The following is a 24,413-nucleotide window of genomic DNA, read 5'->3' as shown; positions in this document are numbered from 1 at the left end:
TTTAATAAATCTAAAAAATATACATCAAGATATTATCAAGCGAACTGCAGCATACTAAGCTTAAAATCCATAACGTAATATTATAAGTTTTGTATACAAATTTGAAAGTATTTGCACAATGTTTATAAATTTCAAAAGTATCAAATAGTTTATATAATATATATTTTCCTCGTTTTTGATAGTCCTGTTTTAAACTACGTAATTGTAAGAGCTGTTGTGTGTGCATGTCTTTGGTATTATTGTATGGCACAGACGTGTCACATAGAGCTTCCTTCCATGATTCTTATATCTCTTTTCTCTATTTCACGCTGGCATACAATAGTAAATAATTAAATGATGCACAAAACTTATCAACCTTGCGTGGCTTAACCTTGCGTGGTTGTATTTCGTTTATAATTTTGTATTCAATTTGGTATTTTCATTGTATAATTAAACATTTATTTTTTATCAATATATATACCTTATATGTATGATAAATCAATACACTTTTTCTAAATAAATGAATAAAGTAAGAATTATTTTAATTCTTTTTATCTCATTATGAAAAATTGCTAAAATATTTTTTGTTCAATACTTTTAAATATATGTATGACTCTGAGTCAATGGAAAATATTAAACAAGTCGCGTATTAATAATAAAATATTCATGACCGCTCTAGCAAAATCTTGGTAACTCCCAAACAGTCACTTCATCGCGACACTTACCATAATTATGAAACATGTTTTAAATGCATTTGTAAGGTTATTAAAGTCACGTAATTTAAACACATTTATTTTTATAAAACAAAATCATACATGCATTACAATGAGTGATGTAAAAAAAACATGGATATGTTTAAGAAGTACATTGTTTCTATGCTTAACTTACTATTAATCATAAAAGCCATTTACTCGGATATTCGGTAAACATACCGAGTCGTACGCATGGTATCACAAGATGTTGTCGGTATTGTTTGACATTGATACACTTGTCCGCTCACCGCTTAAAGTTCGAAACCTGCCAATAATTTTGGATTGTTTATTATTAAGAAGCCAACCCGCTAGCTAACGGAACTTCGGTAATCAAAAGCACGCTTGTGTCTGAAATACTGCACAGAGGAGCACCTGAGGTATTCCTCAAAAAAGAAAGCTGGAAAGACACCATATGAAAATAAAACATAATTTATATATCAGAGGTAATAGTTTAAACTGTATATGTAGACAATTCTACGTAAACCTAAGCTTCATGCACATTTTTTTTTCGAGGTTAGTTTAAATTCTTTAACATATTTACATTCGCTTATTCAAACTACCCTTAACTTTTGTCATATGAAGCAACATCGTCGTGATCCCCTGGAAAGGCTCAGCCAAAGATATTAAATAAATGTTGATATTTTTTCTATCATAGTATACTTTAGAGTGAGATAATTTTAGGGCGTAATTGAAAAGAGGGAATGACGTTAAGTGAAACAAATAAAAAAACTCATTGCATGTGGAGTTCACTCGGTAAGCAAGTTGACGGTGGGGTAAATATTATTGAACGAAATATCGGGCAAGTTCAGTTTAATGTTTCTTTCTCTGTACAAACAAACATTTAAAAATTTGAGAACTCTGGTAAATTATAGTTAAAATATATCGAATTAGAGCAAATGCGACACGTTAGTTAGTATAGAATATATAAGATGTGTTCAACGCTCTTCTCAGATAATATATTTTGATACTTTTGTCCATGACTGATTATGGAATAGGCGAAGGATACTAAAATAGTCATAAAACAAAAACTTTAGTGGACAACTGCATAGAACAATGAGATATTGCAATAGAATGTAAACACAAGTTGTGAACAAATTATCTATCCCGCCTGTGTGACTATTGTACAAGGTTATTACAGCTTATAAATTTATAGCAGAAGACTATATTTGTTTGATGCATATGACCTGCTAAAAAGCATTTATCACGGAATGGATAAAGCAAAGTAAAGCAGCTTGCTTCAACATGGAACTATAACAGATGAAATAACATCAGAATGTTAGAATATATACCTATAAATAAAAATGAATTTATGTAATAAAACCGGGAAACCATTGCTATGAAAATACTAACAAAATTGAACATCATGACTTAGTCTACCTAAAAAATTAATTTAAGGCATCAAGCTTATGACATAAGAACTGAGAAATCATACATAAAAATCAATGTTATAATGACATTGAAGATTAAATGATAACAGTCGTGTTAACATATATTTAGATATTACAAATGTAACATTAATTCATCTGCTCTGCTTTAATTTGATGATGACAGTGGGCATTGATGCACCAATTCAGTTTTTGACCACGCTTGATCAAACTAAGCTTGAAAAGACTCTGCACTTTTCAATTTTGACTTGTTGTAAGTTCTTAACTCTTTCCATCTCATATTTTATATTCTGTTATGTGTCCTTAGTGTTTGAAACCTTTAATTGCGAAAAATATTTAGTCATTTATTTGTCTCTTCTTGTTGAACTTAAAAAAAAACATTAACACTTCAACTGGATAAATATTTTGATGTTATTACAAAAAATGACAAGCATCGTTTTATAAGAAGAATGTCAAAAGGAATAATATTTATAAATTTAAAAAGGAATACATGAAGTAAGTATAACTATGATAACTTACATAAAAACCGCTTTTATCATAAAATGTCGACATTAAAGGGACTCCACTAAGTTTTTTTGAAATGACAGGACTGGAATTTTTTTTTTGAAATTATTACTCCATTTGATGAAGATCTATACCAATAACTTATGTGCAAAATTTCAGATCATTAGCTTGCTCCGTTTTTCCAGAATAATTATTATAATAGTGAAAAATGACTCAAAAGTGAAAAGAGTTTAAACTCTTTTCACTCAAATCGGACTGAGAATAGCACAAACATACGATTTTCAATGTATTTCTTGTATATTTCTTAGTTATATTTTATTTATATTTCTGTTTTTAGCGCACACGTTGAACTATTTGAAAAAATAAAATTTTATATTTTTAGCCTTATTAACTTCAGTTGAGTCTCTTTAAAGAAAATGTGCGTAACCTGAAATATGTAAGTACTTGATTTAACAAAACCAATAAGATATCATTCTATAAATATAAGTATGCATATCCGTTATATGTAAGTGTTAAAACTTCAATGATGCGGACATCGAAATATCAACATACAGTTAAATATTTTATTGTGTTTTATACAAGTGTTAAACACATCAAAATATCATACACAGATTCAATACTTAACACTTAAAAGTGAAACCACTAAAAGATGAAACTGCATACAGCATTCACACTTAGTTTCTCTTTGTTACAATGTAGTCTTTTGTTTTTTATTCAAATTGTTACTCTATTGACGTGACACTTTTAATGCAAGTATTTAAAATTGTTGTTGTTGAGCTCGCTAATGCTGATTACCATAATTACATCACATTGGCTGGACAAATTTGACAATATTCATGCTCAGATACTGTAAACACAATAAACAAAAAGGCAATGAAAATATTTCAAAAATCATTTTATGAAACCAGTTGAAATGTAGAGTAAAAATCTATATAAACAGTATATTCTGACACTAAATAACTTAGCTATTTACATTACGATGAACATTACGGAAAATTAATTCACAAATACCTTAAACTGTTCTTAGATCTTCTAGTGTCGCTGTTTGATGCTGAAAAATAAACTTTTCTATATAATGTTATCATTATAATACCTCAAAGCAAAATTTCAGAGTTAATAACTACAAAACGGGTATTAAAATGGAAAAAATCGGTCCCGCTTTAATACATGCTACTTATTATCTATACAACAACAACAACAACAACAACAACAACAAAACTTGCATTGCATGAAGTTATATCTCGCGTGTATGATTTATAGACCTGCACCCCCTCGAAAAAAAACAAAAAAAAATCCACAAAAACAACAACAACAAAACAAAAAACAAAAACATTTTAACTTTAATGCAATGCAACTGCTACAGAAAAGACATTTAAAAGTCTTAATTGATGACATAACAATCAGTTATGCAAAATAAACAACAACAAAACTATAAACAAACAAATAAAATGATAATACAACGACATGAATTTTATTTTCCTTAATATTTTCAAATGAAATAAGATTTAATGCCCCGTATTATTCTAAAGAAATCAACCCTTAAAAAAAATTCAAGGTATGTTATTTAACGTTTTGTTTTGTGAAAGAAATTGTTGTTAATCATATATATAAATGCAAATGAAGATATGAAGAAGTCAATTAGAAGTCTAGAAAAAAGTAAATGCCTTGAACAATTCTACAATTGCTGACATTGCCAGCATTTTCAAATTCAAGTTCGATGCCTGAAACGATTTGAATAATTCTTTCACTTTTTTTTCTATAACCTTTTTTAAAATACCATATATATTTACAGAAAGTAAGTATCATTTCGCTCATGCGCACTCTGTATAGGGCAAAAAAATCCCAACAAAAATAAAAACGAGATTACACATATTATCTGTATTCAATAACTTCATTAACAATTTGATGTTATCTTAATGATTAACCCTTAGTTAAGAATATCTTATTTTAAAACAATAGCCAATAAATTTTAACACCAGGTGATAGAACATGATATGATCTTGTTCGGGATTCATTTGCTTAAGAACTGACAGAATTCAATAAGATAGTAAAAATAATATAAAATGCATGATGAAAAAAACATTTCAGAAAGAAATGAAATATATATTTACCAGAGTTTTCATAAGCAGGTCCCGTTGTTTTGCTTCTACCATTGGCTCTTCAATGCAAATGAAAAACATTTTGGACTCATTCCATAAAGATCATTATACTGGTTAAGTTAATGAAAACATGTAACTCGGTCTTATTTTCAAGATAAGGTGTAAGGGACAAAACTCTTGCTTATTGTTGAATTTCATAATTTTGAAAAGGGAGACAAATCCGTCCGTCTTGTCTGATCCTTTTCAAGGGAACTTACTGTAGGTTTTAACTGATTTTATCTTATGTTTACATTGATCTGTTATCAGTGTCCTAAGGAATCACATGATTGGTTCACGGATGGTTGATCTTAAGATGTGATTTCTTGGTGGGAAAAGCCATTGTGTCTTTGTTATTAAGAAGAAAAGATGTTAGAAAATGAGTGTTTCATGTTCATTTATTTCTTAAGTTGTTAATAGTCACAGAAGTTAGTTATTAGATTGATGTTAATTACGAGACATATGTGGGTATATTATACATACCCGTCTTCTCCAATACAGTAATGTTATTATCAGTTACTATGAACCACACATGTTTTTCAGTTTTTCATATATTTTACTGATGGATATATTTTTCCGATATTTCCTGGGAATCAACGTAACCGCAAATATAGTGTTAACAAGTACTGATACAGCAAGAATTGTTCAAAGTAATATTACAGCTGACTTCTCTGAGGAATAACAATAGAATAAAAGACATAATTAAAAGTTTGTATATGGTATATATGTATATGGTATAGATTTATTATGGTATGTAATGTTTTCAAACATTGCTTACTTATATTCTACAAATTAACACGTTTTACTTGTTGCCACAATAACTATAATTATTCTCATCATTAAAAATCAGCAGCATGGCCATCCTACTAAACCATCATTAGTGCAATTTTACAGAGGCAACGTTATATGACATTAACGTAATACATAGCTATATAATTCTGAAAAAGGGGTGAGCCCTCAAACGCACTGAAAACAATAAGATTACACTTGCCACACATGCATTGATTGCACTGTCCTCCTACAAAATTATCAAGACATCCATATGAGCATTCACCATTACTTTTCTCGCATCGCTGATTTTTACAGTCAACAGAACAAGACATGCTACAGTATAGTCCATACCAGCCTGTTAAACAATCGTCACATTTATCACCAATGATCATGTCTTTAGTACACCCGTCCGTGCAATCTCCGGAATCTTTCTCACACACGCTTCCTTTACATCTTGCAGGACATTGTTTATCACACATGTTTCCATATTTTCCAGATTGACATTTGTCACATCTTACACCAGCAAAATTTGGGAGACATGCACAGTTTCTAGTTAGTTTATCGCAAAGGTTTGACATACTACCAGTCGAACAACTTTTCTCAGTTTGGTCCATAAAATCCAGTTTTACAAAAGGAGCATCGGTCATAGGACGCACATCGTACACAGTTATCTCGACATTTGTATGTGCAGTCGTTCAACAAAGGGAGATTAATGTTGTCGTATTGGTAACCTTTATAATAATGACCATCCTTACACGATTAACAATTAGTATTTGGCGAACACATGACACAGTTACCTGGACATATACTATTACATAAATTACTGGTATCGTAGTATCCCTCCTTACATGAAATACACTGATTATTTTCACAATAACAATGTTCAGCACAGTTACAATAACTTTGACCAGCAGCGTTATAATAACCCTCCTTGCATGATGTACACGTGGTTTCTGACGTGCATGTTTTACATCCGGGTAAACACTTTGATGTGCAGTCTCTAGCAGAGCCGGGATAATAGCCATCATAACACGCAGTACATGAATCTGCACGACTAGTGCATTTTGTACAGTTATGTGAACATAGTTGAGAGCAGCGTGCACCTCTATGACCTTCTATACAGCCTATGTAACATTCGTTTGAAAAATAATGCCCTGGTCCACATACTCTATCTATACAGCATGCACAATCTACTAAACATTGTTCATCAATCCCTGTAATTAATAAAATCATACTTTCTTCGTACTTCCAAAACAAAAATATATTAAAATGAAAATCTATGGAATTATTGATTTTTTTATTTATTTTTTTTTATTTTTTTTAATTGCCTCACAGTTAATTTTTACTTCATAAGATCATGTTTCTGGAGATAAATATATGCATATTAAATTACCTAAAAGATCTAATTTTGTTTTGTTTATATACAAAATGTATGAATACTAAAACGTCCGGTTAGCTTAAAAGAAAGAGCGTTGAACTGTGAATCGGTCAATACGGGTCCGATTGCCGGGCGGTGCAGGTCACTTTCTTTGTGATCGATCATGAAATCATTTCTAATGTACCTCTGCTCTGGCATGTACAGAATGTATCAGTTCCTTGCAAAAGTGAAGGCAACTAGTACTGGTTAACTGCTTTACAGCATGTAAAATAATGATGCGGTGGCTGAACATCGTTCTGGTGAATTCAATGCAGCTTACTGTCATGATCCGGAGTGAAAACTACCAACACAACCACCACCAAAACCTCAAGTTTAAATTATTTCAAGCGAAACACTTACCTCCTGTAGTGTTGTTTACAAGTTGAAACATACAAAGCGTACTTGCAATCTGTAAAGAAAATTCATTATAATTTACTTTTATAAAAATATAGCAAAGGTGTCGTATTATATTGTCATGTCTGCTATAAGATTAAGGTAGTACATATAACACTCATTATAGCGCTTCGAATTTCTATAGAACAAGTACACTTGTATTATAATTTAAAACAACAATTTTAATGTAGTTCCAAGTGACTAGTATTTCTACGCGACAAGTATAATATTTCTACAGGACAGGTATAATATTTCTACAGGACAAGTATAATCAAGTATGATATTACTACAGGACAAGTATGATATTTCTACAGGACAAGTTAAGTATTTCTACATGACAAGACAGGACAAGTCGTCGCCCTAATTCCAGAGTGTCGTAACTCCAATTTTGAAAAAAATGAGTGTTTGGTATCAAAATGTTCGTAATTTTTTTCTCTATCTAATGGTAAGAACAACATCACTCTGGTTCTTGCCTGTAACAATATATTGAATGGGTCAGAGTGCTGTAAGTCCAAAAATTGTGATAAAAATACAGTCCATAATATCGTAACTTCTGAACCAATAGTTTGTTAAGATTCTAGTCACGTGATGCTGTTTTGACAAAATGGCAGATTTTTCAAGGTATCAGGAATGACATTTTACGTTTTATATTTCTTGATAACATGTAAGTGTTTTGCTTTAGATGTTATCTAATTATCTATATATTAATATTTTATTGAACTGTTTCAAACCTTAAAAAAAATAATAACTACTCTTAACCCTTGAACTAAATTCAAAGCACCATGCTGTGTTATGAAATTCGGATAGCATGGAAATCGGATAAATTGATACTCACAAGTATCAGCTGTTAATAACTTGATATGTGATTGATTATTTGATTGATTGATCAATGTTACCATTAAATACGGACAATCAGGTTTTGCATAAGATTGTTTTATACTTTTAACTTACAAACAAAACTCATCAAATAGAAACATACTACTGCCATTGTTACATTATGTACAATGTTTTTCTTTAACTATATAAGACAAATTACCGTACTGGTGCTAAGTGATTCGAATAAAATTTACACATATAACTTTACCACTCATAACTGATGTTAAATTAGGTTAATCATGTTTATTGCATAATTCATAATTTCATAATTTTCATAATTTTCAAAATTCTGCACTTTCATATAACGATCACAAAAATATCAAAAGTTTTGCTGTCCAAGGCATTATGCAATCCAGAGTGGTTAACAATACCCACTGTCATATAGAAAGAAAGACAAAACACTTTTAAAATGGCAGAAGTGTTCAGTCCTACATCACTCGTTTGTGTTCTTAAAACAGTACGTCCAAACGTCAAAGACTATATGGTGGGTAAAAGTTGACAATATCCCTATAACAAAAGTTTAAAAGCTGAGATCGAGTTGTCTCAGATGCACCATTTAGCGTTGAATAAGAGACGTCATTTGCACAACAAATACTTATTAAACAGAATGCCACCCTGTTGACCTACTCAGCTATTTAGCATAAATCAACAGGTTGTCAGTCTATACCTTTTTGTCAACATAATCATTTTCAATCTTATGCTAAAATTTCTTATGTAATTTGAACATGCAAAGCAAAATTAATCTAAGTTTCTAAGTTAATAATAATTTTTGTACATCTACTTCCAACTCGTAAGGTAATACTACCTGTAATTATCAAGTGATTTGAACCTTTGAACTGAAAATTATCCATTACCAAAATATTTTTTAAAAAGAAACAAAAATATGCTTAGTTAAAAATTGTCATTCGATTGAAACGTAGAAAAAAATGATTTTGTGAAAAAATGTTACAAAGTCTTAAGACCATGTAAAAACATTAAGGAATTTTTAAATTGTCATATTTGTTTCATTAAACGTTTGTTGAAGTAAAATAGAATTAATATTTGACTGAAACTCTTAGATATTGAGCATTGCTTTTAATATACGAATGAGTTATTGATGTAAACAGTTCAGTTAAAAACATTTAAAGCAAACGTATACTTAATTGTTATTGTATGTAAAGAAGTTGTATGCCACTTAATATATAAATACAAGTAATTGAAGTACAGTAGTTCATTGAAACACCATATCCAGATCTGTAGCATCTTTGAAAATTTGTGAGCTTTGAGTTGTGTTTCATATTTTTCATTTTTTTTTTAAACAAAACATTAAGTAATACTGTTCTTAGAAAAATAAAATACATAGGTTTATTCTTTTTCATGTTACAGAGAAAGGAACTCATTGTTGATGTTGTTTTTCAAAGTTTAAGCAGTTACATCTCTTAAACATTTTTGTGTGTTTTGTAAGTCAAATTGTGTTCAACATGCTGTTTGTATGCAAGTAACAGGTATTCAAAATTGAATTTGGAATGAATTAATGATATAATAAACGAAACCAAAAGTAAATCTGAATTCCAAATATTTTAAAGTGTACAGTGTTAATGTGAAAATAGCATATCATATGATAAAAGTTTTGCTATTTAATGTGGTAAATATCAATACAATGACGATGTTTCTAAATGTTGATTTCGTTTTGTTTTACTCAATGTGATACATTTACAAAGCAGTAATATTTTATTTTTTTGTTCATTTGCAAGGCTCACTATTTCATGTAAATGGTCATAAGATAATGAAGCCCGAGTTCAATTTCAACCTTAAAATGCCTGTTTCGTGGCTATTCACACTTCACCGCTTTGTCTGGATTTCTATGACTGAATTTACTGTTTTGATCCTGATCGCATTACATGCTCTGTGGTGCCTAAATAAATGTGGATCCAGACTATTCGTTAAAGCATTAAATTTCTAGTTACGTCTAAATTTAATATAATTTCAGTATAAAACAGTAAAATAGTCATTATTTCACACTGTTGTAACTCCTAAATGTAATGATATTTTAGGGTCACATTGCTGTAACTTATTACAGCATTCTGGTTCTTGTATTTTTGTCAATAAAATATATTTTTCAGTGATTTTTCATTTTTTTTATTTTGATTTTTAAAAAAACTATCTACAGGAACTTCTTCGTAATTGAAAGTGTAAAAGTTAAAATAATTCTGCACACTATGATGTATTTTATATTAAAATTGGTTGAGTAAGTGTGACGATATAGCCTGTTAAAACTTTGAAGTCGATTTTCTCAAAATGGTAAAAATACGACTTACATCATTATGGAATTAGGGCGACGAAGTATAATAATTATACGCCACAAGTATTTCTACTGGACAAGCGTAATATTACTACAGGACAAGTATAATATTTCTACAGGACAAGGCGGGACAAGTATAATTTTTCTACGCAACAAGAATATGTCTACGCGTCAAGTTTAATATTTCTACAGCTTCTTTCCCACATAGAACAGATCTAAAAGCATCAGCATATTTGTTAACAATTATTCTAAATATGAATAGAAACATGACAGACGTTTAACAGGCGACTTATATTAACCGAACGTAGAAATAAAAGTTTTAGATATTGAACATCAACTATGTTTCTTCATGACAAGCTATGACAATTTGTTCGTACTTTGTTGTAATCAACAAATATATCATTTACAAGTTAGGACAGTACGTAAACGATCAGATAGCATGCAGTCGGAGAATCGTACAAATATAATGCCATAACTTGTTATTAGGAATTAAGGTAATGTTTAGAATATAGAAAAATCGGCATTTTCTCGGTTACCGGTTGTTGAGTTTCTTTTCCGGTTTTTAGCTAAAAACTGACCGTGAACATCTAGCGAGTAGGACAGCTTGATGCTGGTAGAATTTACTATAATGATTTCAACCGGATTACCATGATAATTTCTTCTTTTTATGTCTCTTTTAAAGATAAAATTTCTGTGATATATTTTCTACAGCAATCGATTAGAGGATAAAAATGCAAATGTACTAACCGCAACTATCTGATCTACTTGCAACCAGTTAACGGGTGCGTTTATATTTTAGTCAATATTTACAATATAAAACATTTCAAATATTTACAATTTCAGGAGGGTACAAATGTAAATACGTCACTAATATGTTTGTGTGCTAAACAATACCTGTATTTATTATCTTGTTATTATATAAAAATGCACTAACCTGTGGTAATTCTTTTTTATCTATTGATAACATTTTATTTTTAAAAAAATGCAATGTGTGGGAAAGTATCTTTAATCTGAATATTAAGGATATGGTTTACGTTTAAACTTGATATTAGGAAAAGTTCCGACTGACGCTCAGTGCAAATTTCGACCCCAGTGCTTTAATTTGATCTTTGATAAGTTATCTTTCAAACTATCTTATAAGCTCTTACCATTGTGATTTTAAGACAAATATATTTTCTAATAACTATTACAAATTATATCTTACTTACCAAATCTATGTTCCTCATTGTTTCCTTTATATATTCTCAATCATCAAACACGAGCAATACTTTATTTCTACATTTGTTATTGTACAGTAGCAAGGTTATAAACCTTTGATACGGAAGTAAATAAAGCAAAACACAATAGCGCGTATTGATATGACAGATTGCTTTAAAAAACATGTTATCGATATATCAGTGATGTCTTAGGAATGTGACTTTGAGACGAACGAAGCGATTCCAGTGTTACGAATCTTGATCAATAATCAAATAAATCCTCTATTCAATAAACATGAACCTATATCCTTATAATTGATGATTAAACGGTTTATTATTTAATTTATTATCATATAAACCGCGGCACAGGAGTGTAATAAAAATCTGGAAACAAAGTGATCCCTCGGAAGCATTAATCACAACAAAATCAAATAAGAATTGCAGACTCGGTTTCATTGAGTCTGTACATAAGGGATAATTGATAAGTGCAACATCCCTAACGCCCCTTAGCACCGGCTTGAGCGGTACTCAAGTCTCAACACTTAATAGTGCTGGCATCAATGATCCCGAAGGACCAGAAAAATACAACAACATTGAAGTGAAGTACGGGACAAGTTTTTACAGCTGCCACACGGCACTTGACACCTACTGTTGTGAAGTATAAACCAATTAATAAAAACCATATTACACTTGGCGCTAATGTTAGCGTTACACTATAAACGCGTCATTGAAACATTACTCATTTTAACAGTTTATTAAACTGTTCATATTTTATATAATTATGTGATAAATAGAATATTATATTCGTGAAGATTCAATACTAAATTTATTGAACTCGTTAAATAAAACAATATTATGCTCGCCAGAGGCTCGCATAATATGATTTTATTCAACTCGTTCAATGGCTTTATTACACTCCTGCACCGCGGTTAATGTGATAAATATAAATGCTTGCAATAAATAACGAAAGCTAGGAACAGTTTAGATATTCGTCTACTAGAAAAGCTGCGTCAATAACGTTTTGCTGTGTCGGTGCTTCTAATAGTATTTCAATATTGGAGAGGTCGGAGATTGGAAATGTCTGATGAAGGTTGAGAATGCTTGCTTGCGGCATGCAGTTTCGCATATCAAATTAAATTTAATGAATCTATTTAACACCAAAACTCATTGGAACTACACAAATTCTTATGCGTATACTTCGCTTCACTAAACGACTATACTTTCATTAATCAAAATTAACATCGATGCGAATAAATATGTTTAAAAAAATCGTAAAATATAATTTGTTATATTTCACACTGCGAAAACTTGTTTTTTCTGTTTTTCAATCCATTAAGAAAGCTGAATTAATTGACGATAATTGTTTCCTGAATAGCAGTTTACTATGTCATGTCTCGAAAAAAGTAATACTAAACTCATAGATTGTCTGTTAGTAACAGGAAAAATACCACCCCGTGGAAAATACTGTTACCTTGGCGTTAGCCTCTCGTAAAAGTATCTTTTAGGAGGATGATATTTCTTGCATGTAGATCTCATTGCCATCGTATCAGTTTCACCTTCATTCTGTTTAAATCAGTCAGATTGATCCTAATGCGTAGCGCTAAATAAGCAGCTGATTTTAATCGTATTGTACGTATTTGCATCTTCTTGTTATGTTAATAATATGTTGCTAGAATTACTTTTGTATAAAATAGTCAAACAAATGCATAATTTGTAATCATCTCGCCTTGGGAAATAACAATATGATTTAGGTTTGTCCCCTGAATACGATAAGTATACCAGTGTTTATCGTCCTTAGACTGATTATTGTTTGGAATTATTTTTTATCAGATTCTCCAGAGATTGAAACGTTTAAAACAAATGCTTTACTTTAATTCAGTTCATTCGCATTTTTCTGTTACAAATCGCAATATGACCACATCAGCGGATCTTTGTTAATTCAAAATATCACCAGTGCTATGAGACGTGGCACGTGGGACCTTATGTGTGTATGTTTTTTTCTGACATAGTTTCTCTTTTATTTTGTTATGATTCAGGTAATACATTTTTGTCCTTATTTCACATAATAATAGATAATAAATAAATAGTCTCTTGTGTTTGATTATGATACATTGCTAAAATGATTGTTTTTATGTACAATACTTAGAAATATGACTCAATGGAAAATATTAAGAAGATCACTTAAATATTCATGACCACTTTAGCAAACACTTGGCAACTCCCAACTATCTCTCCATTTGGACTCTTATCACAATTATGAAACACACTTTAAATGTATTTGCAAGGATAGGGAAGTAATAAAATTTAACACATTCATTTTTATAAAACAAAATCACACATACATTAAACTGTGTAATGCAAACAATAAGGAAAACTGGTTTTATAATAAATACATTGATATTAAGCTAAACTTACTAGAAAGCATAAAAAGATTTTACTTTAGATATTCTGCAATTATACGAGTCAATGGTATGGGTATTGTTTGACATTAATACTCTTTTATTTATTTTACTTTAGATGAACTTAGATGAAATATACATTAACAGTTCATACATGACATATTTTAATGAAAGAAAACTCAATATTTTATTTTCAAAACACCAGAAGGTCATAGACCCATGTGGCCGACATATACAAACTAATGATACTATATAAGGCTATAGCAATTTAACATTTAATAACCATAATTATGCAAACAATTTTTGATTACATTAATATGCGAAAATTAAAGAACATTTTATAGAACGTAATAAACAGAAACACTTTAACATTCAGTTTTAACATTGATTTCAATATATTTGTACGTTCATATACAACATACATGTAGTACAGGAAAAAATAAGTGGTAGTAAGAAACATGAGTCCACATCCAGTCACAACTTCCTCGAAATCGAAAGTGACGAGTTGGTGACCAATGGATTTCATTTCATATATAAGTAGTAATATACAAGTTCCTGAAAAACGAAAGTAGCAAGTTGACTGACATATGGATTTACTATAATTGTACATATTTACATTAACAAAGCTACATGATAAACAAGTAAAGCATATATAAGTCATGCTCAACAAAATTCACATCATTATATATTGAAAGATAGTCTAAGTATAATTGCTTGTGTAAAGTTCGTTTGTTCTTAATGTAAATGCTTTTTTCTATTTCGTAAGGAACGTTTACATTCTGTAATAATTAAATCAACACAGTTTTGCATTTTTGGTCGTCTGTAATAATAGGTTGGTCTCAAATCGTTATATAAAAATGCGTTATTTGTAGATAAATCGTTTCAGATAATTGTCAAATCAAAAGAATTAAGGCGTAAAATGAATTTTGTGGTTATTAACATTAAGGAAACATCCCGAAACCTCTAATCTAACGGTCCGCTCTATATATCTTAATAAGTATTTAAACGGAAATCCTCTATTTCTAGAAAAGAACTTCAATAGGCGCTATAAATAGCTCTCGGGTCCTGTTTTGAAGAAGTCTTAACAGTAATATGATGCACTTTTCCTGGGTAATATGACTGAAATACTTAGTTTCAAACAACACAGAATTGTTTGTCCAACACGAAATGAAAGCTGAAGTCCGTTTTAAACACATCAAAATACCAGACATATATTCAGCACTATACAATAAAGAATGGAACAGAATACACCATTCACATTGATTTCATGTTTTATATAATATAGTCCATTTTTTATAATTCCAATTGTTACTCTATTGGTGTGACACTTTTAATGCAGCTAATAATGTTTGTTGTTGTTGTGCATGTGTCTTTGCTTATGCTAACTGCTATATTTCATCAATGAAACCCAGTGTCTGGTCGAATTAGTCCATATTCATGCTCGGATACTGTAAAAGACAAAAACGGAAAACAATGAAAATATGTCGAAAATCATTTTTATGTAACCAATTAAAATGAAATGAAAAATATCTATGTTAAGTTTACATTTGATAATTCTATATACTTATACTAAACAACTTAGGTATTTACGTTACGATGTTACAAACAATTATTGCACACATACCTTGAACTCTTCCAAGATCCTCATAGTCGTGTGAGTTTAACACAATGTCGTTGTTTGTTGCTGAAAAATAAACATTTCGATATAATGTTATTCTTGTAATGCACCAATGCAACTTAACAGGGTTAATAACAACATAACAGACAAAAGTTATGATGGTAATATACAGGTTCCGCTACCAACTTTTAAACAACACTAAATTTACAGTGGCTGTAATTTGTCTTTCCTGTATGATTTAAAAACTTTAAAAAAAAAATCATTTTAACTTTAAAATAATACATCCGTTAGATAGCAGATATTTGAAAGTTAAAATTGATTACATAACAATCAGTCATGGAAAAGATACATGAATTTCTATCATGAGAGAAAAAATGAAAAATGAAAAAAATACCTTGAACAATTCTATGATTGCTAACATTGCCAACGTTTGCTGAATTTCCACATTCAAGTTCGATGTCTTAAAAAATTATAATTCTGTAACTATTTATCTGCAGACATTTTTACTAGAAGGATATTTTTCGGTTTGAGTGAAATATGGAATATATTTTCACGAAACATGATAAAATGCCACATATTTTCACGAGCCGGGCGGCTTTAAATAAAATACGATATTTCCACAGAAACGAAAGCAGCATTTCGCCCATGAGCATTCTGCGTAGGTAAAAAAGCAGTAATGACAGAGTACATATTACTTAGTGTCTGTATTCAACAACTTCATAAATAATTTGAAAATATCAAAATAACTAACCATTTGTAAAGAATACTTTGAACCTATGCAAGTTAAAACTCGGTTGTTGAACAAAATATTATCTTAGCAGGGATTCATTTAATTCAGAACTGGTCCGTGTAAAACTAAATGAAGAAAATGACATTCATGAATAAAAAATATCAGTAACACAATAGATATATATTTACCAGAGTTGACATTCAGAGGTCCCTTTGTGTTTCTACTGCCATTGACTCTTTAATGCAAATGAAATAACAGGTTGGATTCATTTCATAAAGACCATTTTAATAAATAAATTAATGAATAAATAGATAAATATAATTCATACATATTAGCACAAGAAAGGAAGAAAATTAATTAGAATTGAAATAACAACATTTTATTGACATCTTACTTATACATTAAGAGCATGACAATTAAGATGTATTATGTTTACCTGTTACTTATTTATCTCAAATGTATTTCTGGTGTGCCATATCATGAAATTAATGAGCTGAGAGTTGACAAAAATACAATAGCTGTTATATTATATTTTTATTGCTAAGACAATATTTCTGATAACAGTTATTTTTATTGCTCGGATGTAAATCTAAAATATTATGATAATTATGTTTGCTTCTGATGACATGGTTTCTTGAAACTAAATGTACTTAAAAAGTCGATTTCTTTGGGCGAATAAATACGACTGATCCGATACATCTTTTGCTTGATATATATCACAATGAAACAAAATGGCTGGCCTACTATATTTACATACCAAGCATGCTAGTCATAAAAAAGTACAAGACATACGAGTATGTGAGTTGATAAAATATTATTCTCTTATATAGTAATGTTATCATCGGATTTTATTAATCATCCATTCATGACACATATATTTATTATAACATGAAAATAATATAATAATACAAATAGCCATAAGCAGACGTAATTATTTCCAAAGTTCTAATTTTGATGAAATACAGGGGTATCCATTATCAGACATGCAAACTTCTTCTAAGGTATAAAAATTAGGGAAATGTTTTGCAATGCATGTAGCGAAATAAGCTCAAAATAAAGTTTATACTGTGTTTATTTGTTGTCGAGTCAATGCACATTTAATTACTTTTGTTTGTATTAAAAGAAGGCGATAACTTTTATTTTTAATTTTTGACATATTTCATGATGCACTGATGGACGTCTTTGGTATAACAGCTTTTTTAACTTGCATGCTTTTTTATTTTTATCTTTGACTTTAATTAAGTTGAATATATAAATATTTGTTACCTTTTCCGACATTTCCAGAGAATCAACGTAACCACAAATATGATGTTTACAACTACCGACACAGCAAAACCTGTCCCAAGTATTACAACAGCTGTATTTACTGACTGCTCTGTGGAACATGAGTCTAAAATTTATTTCGTAAATTAACATCGGTAAAGAATTCTTAAATTTCAGTAAATATTTTCGTAAAAACATCGATAAATATTACAATGATCAGAGCGTAGAAATAAAAGCGTGCTACATCGGTACAATAAAAAAGACTTATTTAAAGGTTTATTCTTGGTGTATCTCTGCTACATTTATTATATATTTTCATACATTGTTTAGTTATATTCTATAAATAAAAGCGTTTAAGTTGTTTTCGAAATAACTTGAATTTTTCTTATCAAGAAGTATCTATAAAATAGATACTCGGTAGACATGGTCGAAGTAAAACTGTTCAACTTGCATATATTAGTTTTTAGTTTATAAAGCCATATAGAAATGTAAGCATAGTTTGCATTAAACGACGTAACAATTTCTTGTAGGTTTATTAATCTTGAAAAACGGAACACTTTAGTTTTGTATGTGTTTCTAAACAAAACTGTCGTGTCTCGGCAATTGAACTCAATTTCTAACTCCAACATCTACGCAGTCGGTAAGGCAATTATTTTTATAAATACTTGATTTATATGCAAAAATATATAGCACATATTAACATTTTATCAATCGAACACAACAATAATCATATAATATATTAGACATTCCTTGGACATCATAAACTAAGGGTACCTGATATGTTCTGGTATTATTCTCGTTATTTTGGACAAAATTAAAACTCAAATCTTGTGTAAAATAAACGCATTAAGTTTTTACTAGAAAATGTAATGAGATCTGAATGCAAGAGGTATTGTTAAACAGAACTTGAATATCTGAGCAATTTAACCAGGAAGTTTAAGAAGTATCCGGTACATTTTATTTTAGAAGTACTCTTTACATTTCATTTCATAATTATAAGAACTATCCTTTACATTATCTTTTAAAATGTCCAATGAGATTCCCAGATTTAAATTTTGTAATTTTAAAATAACCAATGAAAGCTCTTCTTATTTTAGAAGTACGTTTTACATTTTATTTCATAATGATAAGAACTATCCTTTACATTATCTTTTAAAATGTCCAATGATATTCCAAAATTTCAATTTTGTAATTTTAAAATGACCAATGAAAGCTCTTCTTATATTCAGTTCTTCCCTGTAAATATTCCAGGAAGTCAAACTAAAAAGGCCGGAAAAATCATAAGCAGCGGCAGCGTCATTACATTACAATTTTACTAAGCGACGTAATATGTCATTAACATAATAGATAGCTATAAGATTTTGAAAAAGGAGTGATTCCTCGGAATCACTGAAAAAAGTAAGAATGCACTTGCCAGGCATGTATTGATTGCACTGCCGTCCGTCAAAGTTATCAAGACATCCATATGAACATTCACCATTACTTCTTTCGCATTGCTTGTTTTTACATCCAACAGAACAAGATACGTTGCAGTACTGTCCATACGAGCTTGTTGAACATATGTCACATTTATCACCAACGATCGTGTCTACAGTACATCCGTCTATGCAATCTCCGGATTCTTTTTTACAAACGCCACCTTTACACCCTGCAGGACATTGTTGATCACACATATTTCCATATTTTCCGATTTTGCATTTATCACATATTACCCCAGCAAAATTAGGGAAACATGCACAGTTTCCAGTTAGTGTGTCGCAAGTGTTTGACTTACAACAAATCGAGCAACTTGTCCCACATTTTGGTCCATAATGACCACTTTTACAAGCCGAGCAACTTTCATAGGATGAACATTGTACACAGTTATCCCGGCATTTGTATGTACAGTCGTTTAAAAAAAGGGAGATTAATGTTAACGTTGTCGTACTGGTAACCTATTTAATAACCCTCCTTACACGATTCACCAACAGTATTCGAAGAACACGTGACACACTTGCCTGGACATAATCTATTGCATAAATTACTGGTATCGTAATATCCGTCCTTACATGATGCACACTGACCATTATCACAAACACAATTTTTAGGACAAATACGAGTACTACAATCATTTTGACCATCAGCGTTATAATATCCCTCCTTGCATGATGTGCACGTGGTTCCTGACGTGCATGTTTTACATCCGGGTAAACATTTTGATGTGCAGTCTCTAGCATAACCTGGGTAATAGCCATCATAGCACTCAGTACACGTATCTTCATAATCAGGGCATTTTGTACAGTTGTGTGTACATCGTATGTAGCAGCGAGCAGCTCGGTGACCATCTATGCAGCCTAGAGTACATTGGTTGGGAAACCATTGCCCTGGTCCACATTTTCTATCTAAACAGCATGCACAATCTACTTCACATTGTTCGTCAACCTCTGTTATAAATAAAATCATATTTCCTTAATACTTCCAAAAATATTATGATATAGAAATATTAAATGAAAAGCTATGAAATTATCATTTTAATTTCAATTGCTGAACGGTTTATGCTCTATTACTAAGATGACTTCATGATGTGTCTAGTATTGTTCATTACATGCATAAATAATACCCTAAAAATGTCGGTAATTTTTTATATATATCTTTATATACATGTATATTAAATGTATACTAAAACATAAAGTTTAAATTTTTCAAGGAAAACATTTACCTCCTGTCGTGTGGTGAGCAAGTTGAAACATACATATTGTACATATAATCTGTAAAACAATAGGTATTTAATTATTTTTTGTTGTGTTGTGTTATGTTATGTCTTATATAATATGGGAAGTACTTATATAACACTTATTACGGCGCTCTCTATATACGTATATTTACAGAACAAGTACACATGTACAATACTTCCAAGGGAAAAGTATTATATATTTCCAAGGTACAAGTATAATATCAATACAGGACAAGTATAAAATATTTCGACAGAACAAGTATAATATTTCAAGAGGAAAATAATAATATTGCTACATAACGAGTAAAATATTTCATCAAAAATTACAGTTTCTTTGCAGAATTATATTTCTACACAACGATTATCATATTTATAGAAATAATATAGTTTTTGTAGTGTTCTACAAGACAATTCTTTATGTCAAAATTCCAGCTCTTAGAATTGTAATTACAGCAAAGAAAACTTTATTTTGATCTGATTTGCATCTTTTCACAAATCATTTTAAAATAAATGACACAACGGGCGTGGCCATTTTTACCCCATGGGCATGAAACAGCAAAAAAATTTAAAAAACTCATTTTATGTTTCTATGTAAGACTGTTATCATAATTTCTGTTGAGGGCTATCTGTGAAGATTGTTATAAATATACCAAGTGTTTTAAAAGAGGTCCAATAATCATTTGAGTAAAAGAAGGATCTCCCGGTCAGAAATTAATTCATCTGATATTAAAACTAATTGGCATGTTAATTGTTAAGCTAAATATAAAGGATACGATTTAACTATAATATATATTTATAGCAGGAAAAAACCCGTCTATCGTTTGGCGCCAATTTTGACCATTGAAAAGTTTTCTTTCAAAATATCTCAGCTCCGTCCATTGCGCTTTTAATACAAATACTTTAATGATTTCACTATGTACATATACCCTACGTAATGTGTGTATTGTAATATCAGAACAATAAAGTAATAATTCATAACAAATCTAAGGCTAATTTAAGAAAATGTAAACAAATAAAATCATTTGAATGCTTTTATTGAATAACTATTACATAGCAGTTATTACTTACCAAATTTATGTTCCTCATTATTTCCTTTATATTTATTCATTCATTAAAAAACAGGCAATACTTTAGTTTTTATTTGTTATTGTAGCAAGGTTATACAGCTTTAAAACGGAAGTAAATAAATCATAACGCACTAACGCGTAGTTATATGTCAGATAGTATTTAAAAAAAAAATCGTAATATCAATGATGTCTTAATTTATTTTATATTTAAACGAAATAGTCGTGGTGTTGCAGTATATTATACGTTTTATTTAAAAGATTTTATAGAGCTTCTTAATATTGATTGAAAGGTTCTTGTATGCTTTAAAAGATAAAACGTTTAGATGCTTATTTTCATATATGCTGTCAGGTGACCTGAATTCACGCACTGGTGATTTGTTAGATTATATACATATACCCAACATTACTGATATGTATTTGATCAACTTAGATTACTCGTGTCCATGATCTTTTCGTTACCAATTAAGAATTATAATTATTGTGTCTTTATAAAGTAAAAATGATGCGTGTATTATATACGGCTGTTTAGAAGAGGGTAAATGCACCTTCAAGCTGGGAGGCGCGGACAGTGGCTCGAACTTGTCACATCCGTTTATGGGCGGGCTCGGTCAGGCAGGACCTGCAACAATTTCAAGGTTGCCGTGTTCGGCTTTCCTAATGGATTCTGTTCACTATTTTATATGAGGCGGCATAGCTGAGTGGCTAACACATCGGACTCGCTAGCCGCGTGTGTTCAAACCTCGAGCCGTTTTTCCTTGAGCAAGAAACTTAAACCAATTCCTCAGTACGGTTTGGTTCAAGGAACTTGTTCAGGTGAATGTGATATAAATAAATGTACATGCATGTCTATCTGAATGAAATTTTAAGTCTGAATTGCATGCTAAAAGCGTAAGTTCTATGAAAATAGGACTACTGAAAATAAGTTGTTTTTTTGGAAGACAATCATTTGTGAAAACAAAGCGTTAAGCAAATTTTTGTTTTAAAGGAAGTTGTATAACAACAAAACCGCTCCCCGAAAGATTAGGAAATAATGATTAATAATTCTAGAGGATGTTAAGTAAGCATTTTGAAAATGTTTCAAATGAGACTCATGGTCATTTTAATATAAATAATTTTACGACTTCTAGTGATAGTGATGTGTGTATGTTGATGATCTTAATAAATGTTTTTCTGTGGATGAAGATAGTAAAACTATATCTATGTTAAACCGTTATAAAAGCTGTAAATATGAAAAAATGTAGCAAATTTTATAATTGACTGAAGAGTTTTAATTTCTTCATATCTACAATGTAAATGAACTGTATACACCAAAATTCCTTGTCAAAAAGAGTTATTATACCTATCTATAAAAAGGCGATCAAGTTGTCCTCTCGAATTACAGCGGTATAAAATTAGAAAATTTAATTGGTAAAACTTTCTCCTTATAGTTAAGGAACCGTATGAATAGTTGTTGTGAAACTAACAATGTTTAAAGCGATCCTCAATATGGATTCAAGGAAGGTCGTTTTACAAAAGTTACTGATGCATTCTTTATTACATTTAATTATCCAGAGATCTTATACAATAAGCCTAAACTTTTGTGTGTATTTGATGACTATCAGAGAGCTATTGACTCGGTTAACAAAGATGCATTTTGACACGATTAAGTTATGGGTAAAACTGGCATTAGTTGTAAAATGACAAACATGATACGATGTATTTATTATAAAGTTCAATCATGTGTTAAGATATCTAGTACTATGCAGTTGTCTGAATTTAACGATGTATCGGTTGGATTGAAGAACCATTATCTCCCTTACTATTCATTGGACTGACTGTATACTGGTTGCAAAAACTAATCACTGGAGGTTCTATCAGGTTAAGTCTTGAAATATATTTAATAGAATTAGGTCCTTTAATTGTTAAGTTAAACTAAAACAATGCTTTTTGATACATTGCCTGTTCAATTTGACTCCAACATTATGACTATCACTGCAGATATTTTTTCCTTATTTTAAAAATTGGTTTTAAGTCATGGTTACAATCTTATTTTCATATAGCGTCTTTTGTTTGAAAAAGTGTTTTAGACATTTAACCAAAATAAACGAACGAAACAGCAATTAAAAATAAAGATTCTTCGGTTTATCTTTTTGTTTTTTGTTATTTTATGTTTTTGTATTTATGTCCTTTATAAATTTTATATAAAGCAAGACGGGATTTCCACAACTTCAAGCATCTAACGCACATGCATATCCAATACAAAAACAATAGTCTCTTAGTCACTCTTATTTAAAGTGTCCGTTATATTAAACAATGTAAGCACGCGATGCAATATTTTCCTAAGTCTATCTACTTTAAAGTATTAATTTCAATTTCTATATACAAGCCGCAACATGTTAAAAAGATAACAAAGAAATACTTAGAAAACACTTTGACACTGGAAATTAAATAACAATCAAAATAATAAATGTGATTATTGTTTAAGTAAGCCCTTAAAGTGTTTCCTGTTGCAAGGAAAATAAAGTGTCGTTTGTATAGATAAATATAGTGTAGTCAAAACATGATATTCCTACATATTCTCTTTCTTATGGTTCTTAAAATACGACTGAGCAAGTTTTTTAAGGGGTTCAAAGTTATCCGAACAAGTTTTTCAGTGCATTTTACGCTATAATAATGAATAAAAAATCTACCCATATCTTTAAACTGCGAAATACCATCATCATTGAGGTGACCATTTTTATAATTTTAGTGCTGTAATTAAATATGCTTAAATGAACAAGACACACAATACATTAACATAAATTGATACATAGACCACAAAAAGTTTGGCAAAGCGTTGTTAACAACACTATGGGTGATATGAGATTTATCTCATTAAATACTATCAAATCGTCCATCGCCATTATTGTTAATTATTCACTGTATAGTCAAATTTATGGTAGAAATTATGTTGAG

At 30.2% G+C, this 24,413-nt stretch overlaps 2 protein-coding genes and 1 long non-coding RNA gene across 6 annotated transcripts in view; all 3 read right to left on the bottom strand.

Annotated features, from left to right (window-relative positions):
• The window catches only part of LOC132737308 (protein draper-like), an 84,793-nt gene that overhangs the window by 34,985 nt on the left and 25,395 nt on the right, over positions 1–24,413 (bottom strand). For 2 of the 4 annotated variants that reach the window (XM_060724575.1, XM_060724582.1), the window contains 2 exons: positions 20,398–20,446; positions 19,381–20,032 (listed from right to left, as the gene is read on the bottom strand). In XM_060724575.1, the coding sequence (XP_060580558.1) occupies positions 19,963–20,032; positions 20,398–20,446 (119 nt within the window). In that variant the 3' untranslated portion in view covers positions 19,381–19,962. The other 2 variants (XM_060724589.1, XM_060724596.1) reach the window with 2 other exon arrangements.
• Positions 3,306–5,324, bottom strand: LOC132737360 (uncharacterized). The gene is made up of 3 exons (XR_009626726.1): positions 4,732–5,324; positions 3,632–3,671; positions 3,306–3,467 (listed from the first exon to the last, which is right to left on the bottom strand). It is a non-coding gene; the product is annotated as an uncharacterized LOC132737360 (long non-coding RNA).
• LOC132737351 (variant-specific surface protein VSP4A1-like) lies at positions 6,169–12,380 on the bottom strand. The gene is made up of 3 exons (XM_060724624.1): positions 11,702–12,380; positions 7,304–7,352; positions 6,169–6,740 (listed from the first exon to the last, which is right to left on the bottom strand). The coding sequence occupies exons 1-3, from the start codon at positions 11,717–11,719 to the stop codon at positions 6,286–6,288; spliced, it is 522 nt and encodes a 173-aa protein (XP_060580607.1). The 5' UTR covers positions 11,720–12,380; the 3' UTR covers positions 6,169–6,285.

Source organism: Ruditapes philippinarum, unplaced genomic scaffold (assembly GCF_026571515.1).
Source record: "Ruditapes philippinarum isolate M1 unplaced genomic scaffold, ASM2657151v2 ctg1662_1_1_1_1, whole genome shotgun sequence".
In the NCBI taxonomy this organism is placed as follows: Eukaryota; Metazoa; Mollusca; class Bivalvia; order Venerida; family Veneridae; genus Ruditapes; species Ruditapes philippinarum.
The sequence above is the reverse complement of the archived record's forward strand: the minus strand, read 5'-3'. Positions and strand labels throughout refer to the sequence as shown.

What these genes read in the sequence shown, in the direction of transcription:
- LOC132737351 (XM_060724624.1), bottom strand. An exon ending in TGTAAACAACACTACAGGAG is followed by an intron (nt 6,741 to 7,303) that starts GTAAGTGTTTCG and finishes TATTAATTACAG; the next exon opens with GGATTGATGAACAATGTTTA.